The sequence below is a fragment of the Gracilinanus agilis genome, chromosome 1 (genome assembly GCF_016433145.1).
Source record: "Gracilinanus agilis isolate LMUSP501 chromosome 1, AgileGrace, whole genome shotgun sequence".
Taxonomy (NCBI): domain Eukaryota; kingdom Metazoa; phylum Chordata; class Mammalia; order Didelphimorphia; family Didelphidae; genus Gracilinanus; species Gracilinanus agilis.
The window spans coordinates 223,867,667-223,883,856 of NC_058130.1; the positions used below are offsets into that span (position 1 = coordinate 223,867,667).

A 16,190-nucleotide genomic window follows, 5' to 3' on the forward strand; every position below is an offset into this window, starting at 1 on the left:
AACAATTCCCATTTAGTAGAAAGTACCTAAAATACCATTTTTGTTTAGTCATTTTTTAGTTGAGTAGGCCTCTCTTCCTGACCACTTTCAGGGTTTTCTTAGCTAAGATACTGGAGTGGTTTGCCATTTCCTTCTCCAGCTCATTTGACAGTTGAGGAAACTGAAGCCAATAGGGTTGACTTGCCCAGGATTTCATGGCTACTAAGTGTCTAAGGCTGGTATTGAATTCAGGTCTTCCTGACTCCAGACCTGTAGCTCTATCCACTATGCCACCCATCTTCCCACCAAAATACCATGTTGAGGTTAAAAGCAATTAAAAACAGCAGGGGAAAGTGATCCATAAAATGGTTCTCAATATCTAGTAGCAATTCCACTTCATCTAGGAGCCAAAAAAGTCACCTCAATTGTCAAAAATTAGAATGTATGGGAAGTCTAGAGATGAGAAGATTTAGGGGGAACCTGCTATCTGTCATCTTCAAGGAGGTGAAAACTGTCATATGGAAGAAGGACAATATTTATGTCTAGCATAATATCTAGCTTATAGTAGGTATTTAATTAATTCCTGTGGATTGATTTTTTTTTTCATCCGGCCTCAGAAGGTAAGACTAGGAAGAATAAATGGAAAGTTGCTAAAAGGCAGACCCTGGTTTGGCATGAGGAAAAAAATTTCAACAATGAGCAGACCCAAAATGGAATGCAGCTATCTTGAGAAATAATTTAACTTCGGGAGATATTCCAAAAGAGATTGGTTGAACATTTGTCAGAAATGCTACAAACAAAATTCCAACTTCAGGCTATATTAGATGACCTCTAAGTTCCCTTCCAACTCTGAGAAGTTACTCATTGGTGATGCCATGATCAATTTTTTTTTTAAATCCTTAGCTACCATCCTAGAATCAATACTATGTTCCAGGGCAGAAGAGGGGTAAGGGCTAGGCAATGGGGGGTGTTAAGTGACTTGGGAGTTCCAAGATCTCCCATCTCCACGTCTGGCTCTCTATCTATTGTGTGATCTAGCTGTCCTCACGTGGTCCAATTTTGACATCACATTCCTCTAAGGTATATATGTTGAGGGTCTGATAAAGAATGGGAATTGCTCTTGGTCTAAAGATGCTTCATTCAACCTTACCCTCCTCCTTATACTTACCACAGCAGGGTCTGTGTGTAGATCAGCTCCAAAACATTCCTGGCAATGTCAAACTCTGGTACACCAAGGCTTTTAATTAGTTTAGTCCCAATGATTCTGCAAAATGAGAAAATTAAGAATCTACAAGGATCCAGAACTTCCAAGAAAAAAAAAAAAGAAAGTGAACCCATGGACACCAGCCATCTATACAGGATCACATCAACTAGTTTGGAATAAAGGCAGAAAATCCTGTGTAAATTAGTTAAACATGTATGATGGGATATGTGGAAGATATCTAATTTTGCTGTTTTCTAATGTTAGAGGCAATATAGCGATAGAGTGCTGGACTTAAAAGTCAAGAAAACCTGTGTTCAAATCCTGCCTCAGACAGATTCCATGATCTCAGCAGCTAGGCAGTACAGTGGATAGCATTGCAGGGTCTGGAGGCAGGAAGATCTGAGTTCAAATCCCACCTTAGACACTTAATAGCTGTATGACCTCGGGCAAGTCACTTAACCTCTGTTTCTCTCAACTACAAAATGAGGATAATAATATCACCTACCTCCCGGGGTTGTTGTGTGGATCAAATGAGATAATATTTATAAAGCACTTAGCACAGTGCCTGGCACATAGTAGGGGCTTAATAAATGTTTATTTCCTTCCTTTCTTTCCTGGAAAAGTCACTTAAATTTCTCTCTGCCTCAGTTTCCTTATCTGTAAAGTGAGGGAATTGGTTTAGATGGCCTCTTGTTGTGTCTCTCCAAGCTCTAAAACTTTGATGCTAGGTTTATAAACACAGTAAAAGTGTGGCATTTTAAGGAACAGACCTTCTAAATTGTCAAGGCAAAGTGCTAAATAAAATGCTTTAAAAAATACTAAAAGGTCCATTTTCCTAAGCAGGCTAAATATTCTTCCTATTTACTTAGACATTCTTCCTCCCATTCCCAAAGTTCCAGTCCAGCAATGGGACACTTTTTCATAACTTCAGAGTTAGCAGCATTTGCTTCCATAGAGTTTCCCTACATTTCCTACATTTCCTACACCCTACATTTTAAAACTGGTTACCAAACCCCTTAAAGAATCAGAGTTTAAAATCTGGTAAAAATTTGTACACTGAAAGCAAGATAGATTTCTATCTTTTTAATGAAGTTCTGGGTTTCCTGGAGAAGGACAAAGATCTATCATGATACCTTTGTACTATGCACTGTGTACTTTTCACTTAATGAACATTTAATAAAAAGTGTCAACAGAAACATTTTGTCTGAACTTCATATACATAATGGATCAATGTACAAAAAAGACATAGGTGTGGGTAGAACCAGATGAAGTCACTCATACCAAGATTATACATAACATATGTTTGTATATATAATTTATACATATAACATTACATTTGTGTGTATATTTCTTTATTTTTTTAAACCCTTAACTTCCGTGTATTGGCTCATAGGTGGAAGAGTGGTAAGGGTGGCCAATGGGGGGTCAAGTGACTTGCCCAGGGTCACACAGCTGGGAAAGTGTCTGAGGCCGGATTTGAACCTAGGACCTCCCGTGTCTCTAGTCTAGGACCTCCAGTCTCCTGGCTCTCAATCCACTGAGCTACCCAGCTGCCCTGTATATGTCTTTAAAGAGTTATACCTTATTAGAATTGATACTAAGACAGAAGACAGAATTTTAAAAAAGTCATACTTTTCTATTGTGAGAAAATTGATGGGATTAGGCTAGCAAGTGGTTAATTGAGGCAACTGAGTGAACCATGCTGACTCTTCTTGTGACTCAATTCTGGAGCTAGCTTGGTTCCCTCTCTATTCAATTATGGATCTAGCTCAGGTTCTATCCTGTAAGAAAATTTTATTCAATTGTTGGAATTTGGAGAAAACTTTTTTGTATTGTTTGAACAAGCCTCGTATGGCTGGGAAACTGTATCTGCTGTTCAGAGACCCTTAGCCAAGGACCTAGGTTAATGATGACCAGAAACGCAGTCAGATCCTAAGACTGAGGAAAGTTTTTTTCATAATTGTACATGTCAAGCAATCTATGTCTTATCTGAAAACTGGCCCCATGCTGATCAATCAGTTATTGTTTCCATGTTCCTTTGATTATTTGCAGATACTTGGGGAGGGATGGGACAATCTTTTTTCTTGAATTTAGGGAATCGTACCTATTCATTGTCCCCATCCCAGCTTAAGTCCTTAATCCTTCCTCTAACTAGAAATCAGATTGTCAATTGTTGTTTTCTTTCCTTTTTATTAACTGGTCTTATTTAATTAATTATTTTCAATGTAGAACAATCCATCTTCCCTTGTATTTGGGTTCCAGCCCTAAGCTGAGGAAGGGACCTGGTCCCAATTTCTTAGGCAATTGGAATGCATTGTTTAATAAATGTATTTACTCAGAAGATTGAACTTTTGTTTCCTCAGTCATATCTTCAATTTGTTCAATTTGTTCATTATACTATCTTATCCTATTAACAAATTAATCTCCTTTGAAAATGGGCATGTTAATTTTTTCCCCTTTTACAAAGTTGGGACCACCACCTTATACTTTTAGAATAATTTCAGAGTTCTCTCTATCTAAACTCTTATTTTTGTCTCATGCCAAATCTATGAGGTAGGCAGGATGGACAGTAGTATTTCCCATCAAGCCTAGAGGTAAAATCTGGATCTCCTAACTGCAAAACCAGGGCTGCTTCCTTCCCTCTCTCCCCATAGTTCCACATTCTAGATTGGGGTATTATTCTTTTTTTATCATAAGCAGATGGACAAGTGACCTCTCATGACTCTTTTCAGATATAAAATAAATCCAACATCTGGCCTCCTAAGGTTGTCTTGCCCAGAAGTATCAGACATACTTGGTAATACTCCTGAGTTGGGCCACACTGGATTAAAATGTAATTGAAAAATATTTAACAAAGTAAATAAAAATGCAATAGAATATTTCTGTTAAGACATTTTTCAGTTGTGTCCAACTTTCCATGACCCTATTTGGTACTTTCTTGGCAGAGATATTGGGATGGTTTACCATTGCTTTCTCCAGCTCATTTTATAGATGAGGAAACTGAGGCAAACAGAGTTAAATGTCTTGTCCAGAATCACACAACTAGTGTGATCTGAGACTGGATTTGAATTCATGAAGACAAGTCTTCCTGACTCCAGACCCAGCACTTAATCCAATGAGTCACTTAGCTGCCCAGGTAATAGAACATAGATAATGTTAATAGGTGGTTTTCTAAATTAATATACAGTTTACAGAGATCCTTATGTAAATGGCCCCCATTTCTATTTGAGTTTGCCAACACTGGATTAGGTCGACCCTTTATGGTTAAGCTCTAGGCCCTCTGTAGCTGTACATCTTGGCTGAACTACAGCATGTCTAGGAAGGGAGACAGTTCATAATCTCTAAACTACAAACTTATTTACAGACGGAGATAAAGCATTGATTCTGATTTCAAATCCCATCTATGATGATTACAAATTATGTAGTCTTGGGCAAGTCAGTTTGCTTCCTATGGCCTTAGTTTCCTCACCAGAATGCTCCTGAGGTTGCTGCCAACTCTATATCTATAATTCAGTAAGATTGAAACCAGGGTAAAAAATTAACAACCAGGTTTTTCTTGGAAAAGAAAACAAAGAGAATATATATGAACATATACATTCAAATATGATCTTCATATCAACATATCCTTAAGGCTGGAAATCAACCACACAGTAAGTCAAACACCAACTTGTAGCAACCACTGATTTCTGAACTGTAAAAATATTCACGTTGCTCCACTGCCTTGGAACCAAAACACAATTCTAGACTCCGAGACAGAAAGGTTTTTAAAAGATATTCACACTGAAAAATTAATAATTGGAACTGAAAATCCATTAGAAACAGGCAAATTACTTAACCTCCTTGCCTGGCCCTTATCCTTCTTCTGACTCAGAAATGATACACAGTGTTGATTCTAATGAAAGAAGGGAGGAAGAAAGAAAGAAAGAAAGAAAGAAAGAAAGAAAGAAAGAAAGAAAGAAAGGAAGAAAGAAAGAAAGAAAGAAAGAAAGAAAGGGAAAGGAAGGAAGGAAGGAAGAAAGAAGGGAAAGGAAGGAGGGAAGGGAGGAAGGGAGGAAGGGAAGAAGGGAGGAAGGGGGAGAGAGAGAGAGAGAGAGAAAGCATGTAAGTACACCCATGACTGAAACAAACTTCTCGTGATGATGCAATTTACAGTATCAGGATTACTAAATAGATTGAGTAAGAACAAATAAGCAAATGTATTTAATTAACAAAGGAGGGGAAAGAAAACAAAAGAGAAATATAAAGATTTCATTGTGTGCTTTTAGGAGTATAAAGAAGCATTTATTTTATGATTCATTTCCGTTGTCCACTAGGTTTCTGTTTCCATCCCTCATTTCCAACAATAGACACAGATTTACCTTCTCAAAAACTCCCCGCAAAAGGAATCAAATAAAGTAAACACAAAATTCATCATAAGGAGTCGGTAGATATCCTGGCCAACAAGTGTTTCCCAGCACTAAAAAGCAAACAGAAAAATGTTTTTATTACAAAATTACAAGATAAATCCAATAGCTGGCCCTCTGCAGTTGTCTTGGCCAGAGGTATCAGACACTGGGCAACATTCCCAAGTTGGGTCGGCCTGGATTAAAATATAACTGAGAAATATGTGTTTATTAATTTTCTTCCAAAGTGCTGTTTTCTGACACAAATGGAAACCATTAAGTACAGTATTCATAGCCCCACAGTACTCCAATCTTCAGGAAAATTGAGGAAAAAGCAGAGTTTCTCTTCAGTGACTTTCCACTCTCCTCTAGTCTTTCCTCTTTCCAACACTCCAGGTACTGTCACTCCCCAACTCAGGCCTGTCCTCCTCAGCAGCAGTCTGCGCTCCAAAATTATCTCTGTTCAACTCTGCTCTAAGTCATATATACATTAGCTTGTCTATTCCATTTGGGTCTTGCTTTCTGTGACTAAACGGAGGTAAGGTGTGTAGGTAGAAGCTCCTACATTTTTATTTTTGATATAAGGCCTCTGTCTCATTAACTTAGGTAAGGAGAGAAGGCTTTCCAGGATGTTTCCATCCATCCCCTTCCTGCTTGCCTTCTCTGTCCTTAAGACTATCCAAGAAACGAAGGCTTCTCTTCTTTTGAGATGATATAACAAAGAGGACTGTCCCTTTTGCAATGGTTAACTTGAGAGGTCATGCACTTATACATGAGGAATAGATATAGAAAAAGGCACTTCCTTAGAACTTGTTTTGAGAGCCTGTGGCAAATCTTTTGAAGAATCTTCAATCCTGGCAAATCTGTTCCTTTAAGGTTGAATTTTTTTTCCTAGCCAAAAACTGTCAGGAGCAAAATCTGGTTTAAAAAAAAAAGGGCAGTGGAGTCTGTCAGGACTCAACCTGGCTTATGCTCTGGAAAAGAGGTGAGAAGCTATATAGAGTTTACTACTGCAGCACACAGAATATTCTATGAGGCTAACACTGCTCTGTCCTATACATTTTGCATTTAGCCAGTTTGCCTTGGACGCAGTTTTGGTTCGTAGGTAAAAACAACTCTCTTACTTCCCTGTGATTTCAGGCACTGGTTCCTTTTGCATTTCAGTACCCATTTTTCCACTTGTTGGCCTAAGTTCTCAGATGATCATCATCTCACCCCCTCCCCTTCTTTACCCCTCCCACCTCCATTCTTGGACAGGCGATCAAGATAAGAAAATATGTTTCTAGTCTTAAATGAAGCATTATTCTGCATTAATGAAACATCTCCTAGAAAGACTTATAAAATAGTCCTAGAAGCAGTTCCAAACAAGCTCTAAAGACGTTTTTGAACATAGTAGTTTTGTCTGGGTGATCGTATAATCTATCTATCTATCTATAGAGCTATCTATGTCTGTTGGTCTGTGTCTCTCTTTCATCTATCTATCTATCTATCTATCTATCTATCTATCTATCTATCTATCTATCTATCTATCTATCTATCTATCGAGTTGTGAGGGTTTATTTAGCAATTAATTAAGTATTAGTGTTGGACCTAGCAGGAAGGGCTGGAGGATTCCAAGATGGAATGAAGGAGCAGGAAGTGGGCTTGTGCTCTGAGAGAGACTCCATTAGTGGTTGGACATAACTGTTGCTAACCCTGGGAGATCTCAGAGTTAGGGAAAAACTGCATCCTGATTTCCTGGGATCCTGAGAGGTGAAGGCTTTCAGCAAGTGGACAAGACCTGCAGAGCTGCACCAAGTGGGGAAGTGGTTTGGGATCTGGTGGACAGCATTTCAAATTCACTCTCCCTACCTGGGTACCTTGGATCACCTGGCAAAGTTGGCTCTTGGCATCCTGTGACCATCCTTGGATTACCGTGAAACCCCAATTGCCCTTTAGCTGTGCTGACCAAACCTGGCTGGAACCAGGTTTGAAGGAGCCTTCCCTGTGACTCCAGTACTGCTCCTTTGGGCCCTGCCTGGCTTAGGTCAATTAGGATAGAGTAGTTAAGTCCTTCCCTGCCCCCTGTGTTTTGCCGTTAGGTTTTCAAGTGTAGAAATCCCCTAACCCATCCTTTATTTAGTTTCCCTCAAATAGACTGCATAAACTTTACCTTTGCCTGCTGGTTCCATAGACCCTGGCCTAGGGTGAGCTGGGTGTCTGTTGGGCCAACTGCCATTCTTGTGTCAGTTAAAACAGTGAACCCTGGTCTCCCTATCCTGGTTGGTCCTGTCTCTCCTTCAACCCAGTGTGTACCCACAAACCATTTAGGTTATATTTTAACATCCCTGGTGCCCCACTATTACAATAGCTATCTATCTATTTAAATCTGTCAGTCTATCTGTCTGTCTATCTATCTATCTATCTATCTATCTATCTATCTATCTATCTATCTTGGTCTGTCTATCTACCTGTCCATCAATCTGTCTGTCTCTCTACCACCTATTAATTTCTATATCTGTCTATCTAGCTGTCTCTGTCTGTCTGCCTGTCTGCCTGTCTATCTATCTATCTATCTATCTATCTATCTATCTATCTATCTATCCTATCTATGTATCTACCATTTATCTGTCTTTCCATCTGTCTGTCTGTCTATCTATCTATCTATCTATCTATCTATCTATCTATCTATCTATCATCTCTCCGTTTGTCTATCTATTTATATACACTTCACATTCTGAGATGAGGAAAAAGACAGAGGAAGAAGGCACTTGATAAACCAGTTTCAAGGACATAGTTCATTATAGGGAGCTCCTAAATGACTTAGGGCTGATTATGTACTTCATCAAATTATACAGGTCCCTGAGCTCCCTTTCTTCCCCAAGATGGGCCAAAATGCCTGACTCATTAAAACCTCCTCTAGAAGACAATGAAGGGGAACGAAAGATGAAACTCCAAACAATTGTGAGCAGGTGTAGAAAGAATATCATTGAATTAGTTAAGTAATCAAAATAAATTTAGAGGTTTATACATAAATTATCTATGCTATTTTAACTCTAGTTAGGGTAGATCACTGAAAAGTGATGGCAATCAATTGAGAAAAACCTAAACAAAAATAATTCCTTGAGTTGACTTGAAATGAGGAAGATTAGAGGAAAGTAAGAGAACAAAGTGCCCTTTCAATGGGATGATCATCTTATCAGGGCTGTAGTTTAGGCAGCTGATCATCTTCTTAAAACTATGCTGACCCATCCAGTCACCTTCTACACTATCTATTCTTTTCTCTGATTATGTTACAATTGCTTCTAGAAACTCATTGTTAAGGAGAAGACTAAGAAATATAACTGCACATTGTCTCTCTCTTTTTATTCATGATCCTCTCCTGACTTCCCTGGCTTCAAGTTTCAGCTAAAGTTCCAACTGCTACAAGACATATTTCTCTATTCCCCTTAATGTTAATGACTCCATTCCCTCTCAGATGATCTCTAATTTATCCTGTGTATAATTTGTTTGTACATATCTTCTTCTCCATTAGACTGTGAGCTCCTTGAGAGCACGGACTGTTTTTTTCTTACTTTGTATTCCTATCATTTAACATAGTGCCTGCTTAATAAATGCTTTTTAATTTATGTAAATGCTGGAAGGCTCATTTTCTGCCTAGTCACCAAAGGCCCAAGAGTAGGACACAAAATCAGCCATGAGAATTTGAAGTCTTACCTCTTTCTTGGAAATTGCCACAGCATTGAGCCAATAATAACAAAGAATCCCAATGATGGATATTTTCAGAAAAATATTCCTAAATTGCAAAAGAGAAAATAATCATTTACCCTCTTTTGAAGTCTAAGTACTAGTTCTAAAGCAGAAGAGGAAGGCAACTTGAGTTAAGTGACAACGTGCCCAGGGTCACACAGCTAGGAAGTATCTGAGGCCATATTTGAACCCAGGACCTCCTTTCTGGCCCTGGCTCTCTATCCGCTGAGTCACATAGCTGTTGTTCTATTGACCCCACCAATTCAGATATTCTCTCTAATTATAAAGTTTACACAATACCTTGCACATAGTGATTGCTTAATCATTGTTACTTGACTATTAGGCTAAAACATATAACACCCAGGACTCTCATCTTTCAACAAATAATATATTATAAATCTATAAAGTGTGTAAAATCAGTCACAATAATTCTTTTGTGATCTTTGGCTTAACTGTCTTATAGAAGCATTTTGCTTGTGTGTTGCTATTTGTCTGCCGTGTTAAAATAAAACTTACTGAAGAAATAATGTTCTTAATTGAAGGAATAATATGGATAGATGGTGTTATCCACACTAAGGAACTGGTTTGGATACTTATTTGACTGTTGATAAGTATCACAATTCCCTTTTGGTGAAAGGAAACAAAGTTCACTTCCCTCCACTTGACCAGTGTGCATAAAAGCCTTGGAGACTATGTTATAAGAAAACAGTATCTATATTTATTAGAAATCAAGGTAGACTGTGAGGATTAAACAAAAGGATACCCTGACTCTAATTTCTTGTACTTTACCCAACCAATTTAAGCCCATCTCAAGACAGACGCTTCTGTTCTTCTGGCTACACTACCAGCTACCTGTTTCTAGCTAGGATTTCCCCAAAAGCTCACTAAACTACCTGGCTATAATCTTCAGTCTTTAGTTTAGTTATTTCTCTAAGAATTTGTCTCTAAAATCTACTAAGAGTGGCCTCAAAATGGCTGAGTTTACCCAAAGCTGGGTCTGACCCTGAGATAAAAACTGCAGAGCCCAACAGACAGGATCCTCAGATAAAACTTCAACAAGTTGGTAAACACAGCAGGTATGACTAGATATTCCTTAAGATGCTCTCCAGTTGAAAAGGAACCTCCAAACTTCCACAAACAGGATAAGGTAAGGTAGCCCAAGAAAGCTGCACCTTACTCTTCTAGCTCAGGAACAGGAAGTGGAAGTTTCTCCCTCAAACTCCTTCCTCCTCAGCTCTCTGCATTCCAGAATTCTCTCTGGGGTTCCTGGTTTGAGCCTAGCACTTTGGAGATAATTTCCAATCCTCTCAGACTTGCTCTTATCAAAATTCAATTCTCTATAATCCCATTCCTACATTACCAATAAAAATTTGTTGTCTTAAAAAAATAGAAAAAGAGAGAATTCTGAGAACTTTGCAAAAAGGGGCATCTTTCCAAATTGTTTTTGACCTAAGGGAGCTATTGAATTTGGCAGACAGCTAACAGAGGAGGAACATGAAAGTAAACTAAAGGAACCAAACCTTTGGTCATGTCCATTATTTTCCCTAAGTACACCAAATTTGAATGCTCCATTCTCCCACAGTTCAAAAAGGACAAAGGCCATTGTATGTACTTATGACCTGAACTAGTTAGTCATTTTAAGAAGCCAGTACTAACAAGACTGGGTAGTTTCTAGTTCCCCTGACCTTGGAGAAATGAAAGGGACAAGTAACCTGGGTCTTATGGGGAAGAAAGAAAGGTTATACAATCTGAAAACCATCAAAATGCCTAAAACAGATTCAAGAAGATGTGGACTTAAGCTCAATATCTGACACTTAGTGGCTGAGACCCCTGGCAACTCAACCTCTCAGGGTTTGGGCAATTCTCTAACACTAACACTATATAAGTTGAAGAGTAGATGTTGGTTTTTACTGATTGTAGAAGCAATTAATATCTATAGGACTAGCATAGTGGCTACAAAGCTGTTTCCAAAACCAGAAAGATAGGAGTTCAAGTCCCACTTCTGACATTTATATTTCTTCATTTTGTATTCTTTATTATTTCTTATAAAATTATCCTTATTTTTTATTATTATTGATCAGACAGCTATGTAGCACAGTGAGTAGAGAGCTGGGCTTAGAGTCAGAAGGAACTGGGTTCAAATCTGGCCCCAGCCTCCCCTAGCTGTATGACCTTGAGCAATTCACTTAGCCCTAATTACTTAGCCCTTACTACTCTTCTGCCTTAGAATTGATACTAAGACAGAAAGTTAGGGTTTAAAAAACAAAACAAGTTCCATATAACATGAAAATAACAGGTCTGGTAAAAAAAATGATGGAACAATTGTGAAACTTTTTTTAATTTTATTTTTTATTATGTTCTTTTTAAATTGTTTTTATTATCATGCAAGACACACTTCCATATTGATCATTGTTGTAAGACCACTCTCATAGAAAAGCAAAACCCCCAAATAAAACCATAAATACACTGATGTAAAAGATAGGACGCTTTTATCTGCATCTATCCAACTATAACAGTTCTTTCTCTGGCAGTGGATAGCATTCCCCATTTTAATCATGAAACTTTAATGGGCAAGAAGACAGGAGAAAAGTCCTGGGACTTCTTAATTTCCACTCTGATGATCAGTTCTTAAAAGCCATGGTCTAGATGGGCTTGTGCTTGATTCAAGGCAAATTAATCTTAGTGATACCTACAGCTAGATAATAATAATAATAGCTCATCAGGGTCTCTCAGTGCCACCACTACTCCGTAACCCCCAGGAAACTCTTCATTTTCTTTCTATTAGGAAGAAAGGGAAGAAGTACTTTTTAAAAATAAATTCTGTTTGATCCTCGCAACTCTGGGAGGTAGGTGCTATTATGATTACAGTAGCACAGTGATTCCCAAAGTGGGTGCCACCGCCCCCTGGTGGGTGCTGCAGCAATCCAGGGAGGTGGTGATGGCCACAGATGCATTTATCTTTCCTATTAATTGCTATTAAAATTTAAAAACATTAATTTCCAGGGGGCTAAGTAATATTTTTTCTGGAAAGGGAGTAGTAGGCCAAAAAAGTTTGGGAACCACTGCAGTAGAGGAAACTAAAGCAGATAAAGGCTAAGTGACTTAACCAGTTCATATAAGTATTGAAGTTGGATTTGAATTCTGTTCTCCTTGACTCCAGGACCAGCCTTTCATACTTCATTTAGAGATTTAACTCAGGTGTTTGGGTAGTTAACCTCTTCTGTACTGAAGGAGAGGCCAAATATCTCTATAGCCTGATGAATCTAGGCCAGTGATGGTGAACCTTTTAGAGACTGAGTACCCAAACTGCAACCCTCATGCTGCATGTGAGCCCCCCCACCTTATCCCAGGCAGAGGAAGAAGGAAATGCTCCCATTGGGCTGCTGGGGAGAGGGACAGTCATGTGAGAAATATCCTCAGGTGCCTGTGGAGAGGGGGAGGGAGCATCCCCCTCTAGCACGTGTGCCATAGGTTCACCAACATTGGTCTAAAGACATACTGTAGAAAAGTAGGGTGGTAGTGGGATTCATTACAGTGTTTTGTTTTGTTTTGTTTTGTTTATTTTTAAATTATTTTTCAATTGATAGAAATAATTTTTTAAAACCCCATACCTTCCATCTTAGAACCAATATTACATATTGGTTCCAGTGGAGAAGAATGGTAAAGGCTAAGCAATTAGGGTTAAGTGAATTGCCCAGGATCACACATTTAGGAAGTGTCTGAGGCCAGATTTAAACCCTGGCTTTCTATCCACCTAATTGCCTATGGCAATTGTTTGACATTTTACAATTCAGATTCCCTCCTTCCTTCCCTTCCCTTCCTTTCCTCTCCCAGACCAGAGGTAAATAATCTGATATAGGTTATACTATTGCTTTTGGGCAACACATAAAGGCTCTTTTCTCCTTCCTGTTCCTTCAAGAAAAGGAAGATTATAGTGGATAATGGACCTGATGTCCCATAATCCCTTCCTCCACCTCTGCTCAATGTAAACCACACTTTTAAGCAGGGAAGAAAAGAGTTGTGGCATTACCTGGTAATGATAACGAAGACCTGATGTCGAGGAATTTCAAACTTTTCCACCAATCCAAAAGAGGAGTAAAATAATGGTACAAAGAGATTGATGCAGCATACCATGAAAGGTAGCAATAAAGTGGCTGCCTGATTCTTGTGGTCTGTCAGAAACTGGGGTCAGAGGAGAACGAGGAAGAAAATCAAGAAATGTTATGCAGAGATACACTTAGTTGAGTCTCATTATGGCAAAACAACAAGAAAAAGCAGCCCAGTCAATCTTTTCAACCCTCTCTCTACCACCCAGTCTTTGACCTGGATTAAGAAAGTCCCCCAGTAGAGTGTATAAATAGAAATTTTGTGCCTTTGAACTACATCTCCCAGTATCCCTTTCCTTTTTCATCCCCACTTTGCCTGCTTATGTATTGTTTATAAGTTGTGTGTAACCCTGCTCTCTCTCTCTCCTTTAGTGACTGTGGCTGGATTTAATCCCTTTTTCTTCTAGATTTTTATTTTCTTTTACTTCAAATTATTATTAATAAATTTTATAAAATATAATGCTTGGAGTATTTGGACATTAATTTTTAATCTTACAAGAGAAATCTTAGGAAATAGCTAGCAAATGCCATTTGCTCTACACAATTGCTTTAAGGTTTCCAAAGCTCTGAATTTACCTTCTCTCATTTGATTCTCATGACAACCTTAGGTGGTAGGAGCTATAACTATTCTTAGTCTTACAGATGAGGAAACTGAGGCAAATATTAGACTTCTTTCTTTCTTCTTTCTACACCAGAGCTTCAAGGAAAGTATAGGGAGAAGAGAGAAGGTTAGGAGGAGGAAAACTGGGGCTGGGGAGCACCTTAGCCCCTGGAAAGATCTGAATCACAGGATGCCTCACTACTAGGAGATGGTGTAGACTACTCCTGGAGTAGACCATCTAAGTGTACCTGAACATACACTAGATACATACTTATGATAATACTTATTGGAACAATTAATACCTAAAAGACCAGTATAGTGGCTAGAAAGCTGGTTCCCCAACCAGAAAGATATGAGTTCAAGTCCCACTTCTGTTACATACTCACTAGCTAGGAGACCTTAGACAAGTGCCCAAGGCAATTCTCAAAAATGTATGTCACAAAGATGCTGACCTGAATTGATAGAGGTTGGATTCTTCACCTGGAGGTATTCACAGATCCAATCCCTATTTCACCTAATTCACATAGCTGTCCTCAGGATCAAAAAAGATGAAATCACTCTAAGAATCTTAAAAGTATTATAAATCATCAGTTATTAGAATTATTTTACTCTTAGCCTCTTTGTTGTGTCCAATTCTTTGGGACCCCAATGAGGGGTTTTCTTGGCAAAGATACTGGAGTGGTTTGCCATTTCCTTCTCCAGCTCATTTTACAGATGAGGAAACTGAGGCTCATAGGATTAAGTGATTTGTCCAGGGTCACATAACCTGTATTTGAGGCTGGGTTTGAACTCAATAAGTACTACAGCCTCTCAAAATGACTTCTGCTCTTCTGGGTAAGTTGTATCCTGCTGTTTTATTGTCCCCAAAATGGGATAGTTAAGAAAGGCTGAAGAGAAGGTAGGCAGGGCGGGTAGGGATGGAGGCACCCTGCACAGGTCTTCCTGAAATTCTCACCTTATTCTATGTTAGTGTAGCAAAAGCCTCAAAAATGTATGTGTGGGAGCTTTTATCATCAGGCAAGGATGCTGGATGCTACGGTGATAGAGTGCTATGATAATGGGTGCTGAGGCTGGGGTTAGGGAGACTCATCTTCCTTAGTTCAATTTGGCCTTAGACATTTACTAGCTGTGTAACCCTGGTCAAGTCACTTCACCCTTTGCTTCAGTTTACTCATCTGTAAAATGAGGGTAAAACACTCCAATATCTTTGCCAAGAAAACCCCAAATGAGGTCATGAAGAGTCAGGCATGACTGAACAACAACAATATCTTCACCCAGGACAATAAGATGGTGAAGTAGATAGAATCCTGGGCCTGGAGCCAGTAAGACCTCAGTTCAAATCCCCTGGCTCAGACACTTATTAGCTGTGTAACCCTGGGCAGGTCACTTAACTTCTGTATTCCTCAGTCTCCTCAACTGTAAAATGGGGTTCATAAAAGCACTTCTTAGGGTTGTCATGAGAAGCAAATAAGGTAATAGTTATTAAAATGAGTCAATATTTATAATAATAAAGTGCTTAGGACAGTTATAAGAAGCAAATAAGATGTTTATTAAAATGAGATAATATTTATAATAATATGGTGCTTATGATAGTTGTGAGAAGCAAATAGGGTAATGTTTATTAAAATGAGTCAATATTTATAATAATAAAGTGCTTAGGATAGTGACTGACACATTTTTTAGTCTTGCCATGACTGACATCACTCTATGGATCAAAGCTATCCATGGAATTTTCTTGACAAGGATACTAAAAGTGATTTGCCATTTCTTTCTCTATTGGATCTAGTGGAACCCTTTTGTCAGAGGTTAAGTGGCTTGCCTATGGTCACACAGTTAGGAAGTGTGTGAGGTTAGATTCGAGCTCAGGTCTTCCTGACTCTAGACCCAGCACTCTTAACCACTGAATCACAGCTGCCTGACACATGGCAGGCATTATTTAAATGCTTGTTTCCTTCCCTTCCCCTCTCTTCAAAAATAGTCATGACTTACCAGTGGCCAGCTCCAATAAGAGGAGGAACAAGCTTCTCCTCTCTTTCTCTGACACTCTCACCCTTTACAGAGCATAATGTTACAGAACATGCTTTCTTTTAGTCCAACTAAAGAATACTCTCAGCTTTCCTGTCACCATGTTCCCACAATTCATATGTTGTACAGTGAGTGAGGAGATAGCTACAGAATCCATTTATGTT

At 38.7% G+C, this 16,190-nt stretch overlaps 1 protein-coding gene across 1 annotated transcript in view; it reads right to left on the minus strand.

The window, feature by feature from the left end:
• The window catches only part of TMC5 (transmembrane channel like 5), a 75,723-nt gene that overhangs the window by 22,542 nt on the left and 36,991 nt on the right, over positions 1 to 16,190 (minus strand). Inside the window, exons 11-14 of the mRNA XM_044657465.1 lie at positions 13,325 to 13,476; positions 9,262 to 9,340; positions 5,542 to 5,639; positions 1,148 to 1,243 (exon numbers count right to left, since the gene is read on the minus strand). Coding sequence (XP_044513400.1) covers positions 1,148 to 1,243; positions 5,542 to 5,639; positions 9,262 to 9,340; positions 13,325 to 13,476 — 425 coding nt within the window. The remainder of the gene's footprint in view (positions 1 to 1,147; positions 1,244 to 5,541; positions 5,640 to 9,261; positions 9,341 to 13,324; positions 13,477 to 16,190) is intronic.